At 31.6% G+C, this 7,449-nt stretch overlaps 1 protein-coding gene across 1 annotated transcript; it reads left to right on the top strand.

Moving 5' to 3' along the window:
• Positions 1–618: 618 nt before the first annotated feature.
• Positions 619–4,992, top strand: LOC136976772 (uncharacterized). Its single transcript, XM_067272137.1, has 5 exons — positions 619–805; positions 923–984; positions 1,066–1,161; positions 1,248–1,331; positions 4,906–4,992. Exons 1-5 carry the CDS (start codon positions 679–681, stop codon positions 4,990–4,992), a joined length of 456 nt encoding a protein of 151 aa, XP_067128238.1. The 5' UTR covers positions 619–678.
• Positions 4,993–7,449: the final 2,457 nt, after the last annotated feature.

Here is a 7,449-nt window from a genome sequence, read left to right as displayed (position 1 = left end):
AGTTACAGTAATATATTTTTACTAACCGCTAGTTAAGGGTATGGGAAGTACAAAATCAGTATTTAAATATCAAGCTATTCCAGAAGAAATCGAGTGCCAATTCTTTACAAAAATAATTTCTTAACTTATTCGGAAATCTCGGTAATAATTCCAAATTTTCACAAGAATTAATAGTAAAATATTGATATTATAATTCATTAAATAGTTAGTTACGGTGAAATTTATTGAATATTTTATTTAAAAGTTTTAATGGGATACTTGATGCTAATCAAACTATTTTAGCAACATATTTTTTTATTTAAAAACATATAATTCAATATATTTTTTTCCGTTAAAATTATTCATGATAAAAAATTGCCGAAACAAGATTAAAACGTATTTTACATTTTAACTAAGATGCAATATTTTATAAATTGCATTATTTTAATCCCGGAACTTAAGGATATCATTATTATTTGATCAGTATTAAAAGTAGGCCGAAATTACGTGTTAAATTAAATATATAACTTTTTCTTTCCTCTTACAGTTCGTTAAATTTGAATTTTTCCTTGTAATAACGGGTATCACGCTAATATTTATTTTAATGTATTGGCATTCAAACCACGTCGTTACTCGAGACGAATATAAATCGTTCAGCGAAATACAATCGTGTCAAAAGAATAGAAAACGTCGAAGAGGATGAAACATGTTCTGGTGTTATCAACGTTTGCCTTTATTTCTAATGCTATTCTTTGTTCTTATTCTTCCTCCGGAACGTCTGCCGATTCCAATAGTTCCTCCGAGAATTTCGGTGAACGATTCTGTGGTATGTTTTCGAAGAAATGCAATTAAATTTTTGAGTTTTTATTATTTCGATAACTTATTTGTAATAATGCTTATTTTCCACGAAAATATATTTATACATCAATTTTGCTTGAATTAGCTCTGAGCGATGATAGTAAAGTAAATTTTCGTTTTTGCCTGATTGAAAATGGGCTAGAAATTGTAAGTATATTCGAATGCAAATTTTCTCGTTTAAAATAAATGTATCTAATTATAACTGAGTAATATTCTTATATTGTTTAGGAGAATCAACTTTACAAAAACTGTGCCCAACGAGTGAAATTTTTCCAGACGTTTCTTGAATTGGACCAATACCTTTGCAAAATCAGAAATACACAAGTAACGATATTTAATTCTTATTCCTAAATATTTTAACACAACTTTATTATTTAATCAATTAACAGTACTTACTTTTATATTGATAGAAACATGAAATATATGATAAATGTTTTAATTCGGCGAAAAAAACGTTAAGCTTAAGTAATCCCAATGTATATCCTATATCCAGCGTAAGTATCGCACAATTCACTTTTTATATTGCAAAAATTAAATAGAATTATAAGTTTAATTTACATTAATATAAGCAATTTAAAAATAGAGATTTTGTTAATAATTTCGTACATAAATGGTGTTCCAAGAATTATTAATTTAGGCCTAATATTATCGATAAAATGCCATTTTAGCACAAAAGCGTCGCAAATTAGTAAAAGGATGGTAGTTTTAGAGTCAAACCTCGGTTTTCGAACAAAATTTCGAACTGACTTTTTCCGGTCGCCGAACTAGTTACGCGGCATGACCCAGTCAGACACGTCTCCATATACTTCCTATATTAAAGAAACTCGACGGCCCGACCAATCAACGACAGGACTACCAATTCGGAAGTTACTGAAACCAAGACTGTATGGCGTCATTAGACGTAACGACACGATTCATCAATGACGTTACTATTTAAATCAGATTTTGATGATTATGCAGGAAAGATGCTATTTCCATTTTTCGGTACACGCCGCAGTCGAATCAAAATCAAATTAATTAAATGAATAAAAACCACATTAACTGACATTGACGTAATATAAATAGTATTCAAGAATTCGTGTTTAATATATGCTTAATTAAGTTAGCAAAATATAATCATACACGAGCCCAGAATTATTTCCATTTAAAAAAATATTTTCATAATCGAAACTCAAGACAATACGAACAATGTTCAAGTCCTTTAAATTCTTTTTAACTCCATGCAAGAACTAAACAGTAGGCGACTTGAAGCAAAAATCGTTATAAAATTGACCGATAACCACTATTAAAAATTACACGATGAAAATAATCTCGATGTCGATGTTTCTTTGAGGATTCGACGTGTATAAAATAGTGAAAAGATGTTAAAATTTTCGCAACAGCATACCCGTCATATAGTCTCACTTATTAACTGTATGATTATGTCAGGAGTTCGCAACTTTTATTTTACCCATGGATTCTTTTCCTCTTATTTTTTTCGTGGACTCCAATAGAAATTGCACACAAAGAAAAAAAAAACCTATTTTTTTCGTTACATTGTTTGAAATCGGAAAAATATTTTAATACTTAAGCTCTAAATTTCAGACAAAATAACTACTGTATTTATGAACTAGCACTTTTAATACCTCTTCATGATGGAGTTTTGCACAAAACGGAAGGTTAGAGTTAAAATAAACTGGAGGGTGGCTATAAAGTTTATAGCTTCCGTCCCTAATCTTCATAATCTAGAACAAACTGACGCAAAACATTCAAAAATGTCACTGTCAAGTGACATGACGCTAATGGTATAACATTCTCCTAAAAAACCCCAGCTTTATAATCTCTCTTTGACCCTTATCAATGAGATATATGCTATATACGTATTCAATATTTAAAACAATTTATATTTTAACCCTTATGCAAAAAGGGAGTAATAAAGAAATTGACGATATATATGCTGTAGAAATTTAATTCTCAGTAAAAATAATTGTTCTGAAGTACAATTACCCTAAATATAATCGTGAATCCCCAATTCGGTATTTTTTTTTGTGTACCCCCAGTAATGTTGCATAGGACTCCTAGGGTCCACGTGAACCCAGTTAAAAACCACTAAATTATGTAAAAGATCCTTATTTTCCCAAAAAATCCACCAGAGGACTTTCAGTTAATAATTGCGATTATATGACCTGGATGCTGTTGTGATAATTTTAACATCTTTTTAATGTTTTGTAGATGTCGAATCCTACAAGGAATAATCGACTTCGAGATCATTTTTATTGTGTAATTTTTAAGTGTTTATCGGTCAATCTTATGAAGATTTTTGCTTCAAGTCGCCTACTGTTTAGTTCCTGAATGGAGTGAAATAAGATTTAAAGGACTTGAACATTGTTCGTATTGTCGTGAGTTTCGATTATAAAAATATTTTTTTAATGAAAATAACAATAATGCATTAATATAATATTATATATTATAATATTAATATTTATCAATACTAGATAGCCAGTTAATTTAAACTAAAATTAAAAATATAATCAAAATTAATTAACTCGTAGTCTTCCCAACAGTAATAACAAAATATGCTGTTGGAGTGACGTGTTCACATCTTTCAGCTAAGCATCCTATTGTATTTCCGACAAGGAATTGACCGATAAGTTCACTATAATTACCGATTGTTCGATAAAAACAATAAATCTTATATTATATAAACGGAAACCAATCTGCAAGTTGCAGTAAAATTACGCGATGATGAATTTTAGGCTGTTCGAGTGTGTAAATTATATAGAGCTTTTAAGAGATGAAGGATGGAGAAATGCCAATGCTATGAACAATCCGTTGCGCGATCTTCTGTTTCAGATAAAGCAGTGATGTAGCCATCTCCACGGTGCTCTCTAAGAGGACTCAGCCGTAAGTTGTCCTGCGATACTTTTATCTGTCTCTCTAAATCCTCTCTTTAATCCTAAAACGATCATTGCGCCAATATCATCTCTCGAAATAAGCCAACAATTCACCCGTTTCTTTACGTTGAAGTTTATAAAATAAAATATTCTTTACTGCTTTCATTTAGCTTTTATGCTTCGTAAATTCTCTCCGACGAATATACTTTTTCTTTATCTATCACTAAATTATTTTTAAGTATGTTTCTGTCTTCAACTTTTAATTACTCTGTATTGTTATTTTTACTTTCCCGACTGTTAAAAATAACAGAAGGAAAGTATTGCGATCGGTCAAAAAATGACCTATCGCCATACTTTACATGTTTGGATTAAGGGAGACCTTGAAACGTCGAGAAATGAAAAAGAGCTTTGAACTTCTTTTTATGTATGGATGTTAGTGTGGAAGTACGATTTTGTTCACCCAACTTGAAGGTTAATAACTCCCGAATCTTTTATAAAAAGTTTCTGAAATTCTGCAAGTTGGTTTCTATGTCGATGATGATAAATCTTTGTGCTTAAAGGTCGAGGAGAGAGGGAGAAATAGAGTGAGATCATTTGTCATATTTCTAGTGGGTTCGGAATGAAGATGTTACTCGTTATTTACAACTTTTTATAAAATTCGTCCCTACCCCAAAATGAATCGTTTTGCCATTTTATAAGAATAAAAATAATAATTTCAGAATTTTTTAAAATAAAATCCCACAACAGATGGTACCGCATACAATTTTAACTTTTATCACCGGGAAAATTAAGTAGAATTTTAATCCAGTAGTTTTTTTTTTTTTTTTTACAAATGTTATCAGCTATTAATATATAATATCAATAACTTTCCTGTGATCTTGTTGATTGTACAACCGAAATCTGTTTCTAATGTTTCGTTTACTCTTGTCGGCATTTTCACAGAAAAAGATAAAGAAAACCACATATTATTTATAAGCATTTTCGACAAAATAAATGCTTTTCTTATTGGACGTTTTAATTATGTTAATTCGCTTATTAGTTACGATTTTCTGTCTTTCGGATTCTAATTTTACAAATTAGCAAATAAATATAATGAACGAATTCAAAATTTTAAAACTAAGATTGCCAGATAAATTACTTGGTTTATGGAACTTTTATATTATTTCGTATAAAATAGTTTTGATTATTTTTTCAGAAATGCTTAACGCAAGTGGAAAATCGTCAAGAAAAATCAATCCCATCCATTGTTTCCTATAAACGAAGTTTTGAAGAATTATTCTAAATTCGTTAAAATCAATTATTATTTACTTTACGAAACTCTTATTCAAAGTTTTGTTTACATTGGAAATTGTGAATTGCATCAAATTTTTAAAAATATTAAAAAGTTTTAAACTATTTGAGGTATTGTACAGTACTTAATCGTTTGAAGACACGAAATGATATAATTTACATGAATGTAAGCAAGCACGATTATCACAAATGTACTTATGAACGTAGTAAACCAAATGTAGTGTATTAAAACTTATTTTATATTCTCAAAAGCGGAAAAAATGTCGATTAACGCGAAAAGATTTTGCAGTTTTCTTGATTAAACTTTAATATTATTAAAAAGAATATTAAAATTAAACTAAAGTATGTTTTTGTGTTTTGGGAATACGAAGTAATGGAATACTTTTTTTTTCTTATTTACTAAAGTTAGTCAGATTTCAAGAACAATGTTTTTATTTAAATGCGAGAATTAGAAGAGGTAGTATTTCCTAACTCTCGCATTTACCACTAGACACTATTGATTTTCAATGCCATCTGTAGGAGAAGTGTTGCACGAAATAGTGCTTTAGCTTTTCCTTAAAGTCTTCTTTTCGATTAAACACATATTCGTAAACATTTTTACTTCTCAGATTATACTAAACTAATCCCTATCCCGTAATAAGAAAAATTCTAGAAATGTTGAGAGAATCAAACTTCCTACAGCCCAGTCAATTTGGTTCCACCCCACAGTTGGTTGCATACGGAAAAACCAAATTGATGGACACTCTTCGCCCTTTTTAAAAGTTAAAAATGATAGCTGCTTTGGACCGTAAAAAGATTTGTTTAATGATTTTATTAGACTTAACACCTGCATTTAACCGTAGCCGGATTAGCCTCATACTTGAATTCAGCTTCCACAATGAAGCGAGTTTTTTGCCTTCACTGACGATGTACCGGTGGTGATGACTGTCAAAGAAGTAAAAATACTCGAAAACGGGACTAGATCCGTTTGGGCCAAAGTCCAAAATTGGGTGGTAAGTGTAAACCAGCACTTCCCGAAAAGGACGCTACCGCACCCAGGGGGCGATGATGAGTAAATGCAGGGAGCGAAAGCGAGCAATGTACTGGAGGCAGAGTACCAAATGATAACAATAGGTGAGGGTTGGGTCACCGACAACCTTTCTTTTTCCTCTGCTAAAAAACGAGTAAGAAGAAACATTGTGTTTAATGGTTTCCAGACGTTCAGAACAATGTACAGTACGGTAAAAACACAAAGTGTGAGGTTGGTAAAAAGCTTTTTAAGAATATTTCCGAGCCTTTCTCACACAAGGAAAAACGGAATGGGGACGTCGGGTATAAGTTTTTAAAACCGTGGGGGTCGTGGCTGAAAAAATTTGGGAATCACCGGCGTAAACTGATCTCGAACCCACCGAGATGAAACTAATTTATTTCTTAGAAGAAAAGTTAAAATCATTAATCTAGCTATATACTATAAAAGTCTGAGATTATTCGGTCTTGCGAGGACCCCATGACGCGTTATGACAGACCCGATATTGTCTAGCGTAGCGGTCGACACTCTCCTACTTAAATCGGTATCATTGGAGACGGCGAGAAGGCGCGAACCTCCTTCTGGACGTCTGAACGCAAAGGGTGCGAAGCATAATAAAGCGATGAGAACAAACGACAAAACTTCAGCATATGTAATATCGCGAAGCGTGTTAAAAATTTTTAGGTCGGCCAATGGGAGTTACGCGACACTGGGGCGCGTTGGAAAGCGCAAAACCAATCAAAGCAACGTTTACATCTCTACAAAAAAGGTGGACGAAAGAAGTTGGGAGGACGAGATTAAATTTATTTTAGAACGTAATTTAATTTCGTCCGATGGCTTTTTTATGTTTAATAATTTGAAGACAGCTCGCTCAAACAGAGATCACCATTTTTAATTCCGGGTTTAAGACAATACAATTCTGGTCGACCGACCTTTTTTTAGAGACTACTAGCCGCCATAAACGCTAAAAAAGTCTTTTTAAACACAAATTTTCCAATTAAAAATATAAATTTTTAAAAAATAGGAATTTGTGACATACGGACATCTTGTTTAATCCATCTAACCTTCTTGGGAAGTTTTCGGCTTCATATCCACTAAGTAGTAATCGCTGGAAAATGTAGATTCAAGGTCCTAGAATACAAGGTTAGCTCATAGAGAAGAAACGCTTCTCATTGGTTGCTTATTTGACGTCACTCCTAGTCGAAAACGAAATATCTTACTATTCCTTATGGTAAAAACATTACCGATCAGAGGCTCGTAGCTTTAATTACACGCTAATATTTCATTAATTACGATTTATATTTTATTAAATGTAAATAAAAATGGATTATAAATAAGAAAAATCCGGAATATTGAGCAAATCTTCGTAATTTTTACGTGTAAAGTTGAAATTAAAATGCGTTTTTCTAATTTGCAAACGAAATCGATTTTATCTATTTTATG

Source organism: Centruroides vittatus, unplaced genomic scaffold (genome assembly GCF_030686945.1).
Source record: "Centruroides vittatus isolate TY-2023 unplaced genomic scaffold, ASM3068694v2 contig_424, whole genome shotgun sequence".
In the NCBI taxonomy this organism is placed as follows: Eukaryota; Metazoa; Arthropoda; class Arachnida; order Scorpiones; family Buthidae; genus Centruroides; species Centruroides vittatus.
This window is presented reverse-complemented; position numbering and strand designations above follow the sequence as displayed.

Coding starts and splice junctions, on each gene's coding strand:
- LOC136976772 (XM_067272137.1), top strand. CDS start 679: ATGAAACATGTTCTGGTGTTATCAACGTTTGCCTTTATTTCTAATGCT. Junction 985..1,065: donor TTGAAAATGGGCTAGAAATT/GTAAGTATATTC, acceptor TATATTGTTTAG/GAGAATCAACTTTACAAAAA. Junction 1,162..1,247: donor GCAAAATCAGAAATACACAA/GTAACGATATTT, acceptor TTATATTGATAG/AAACATGAAATATATGATAA.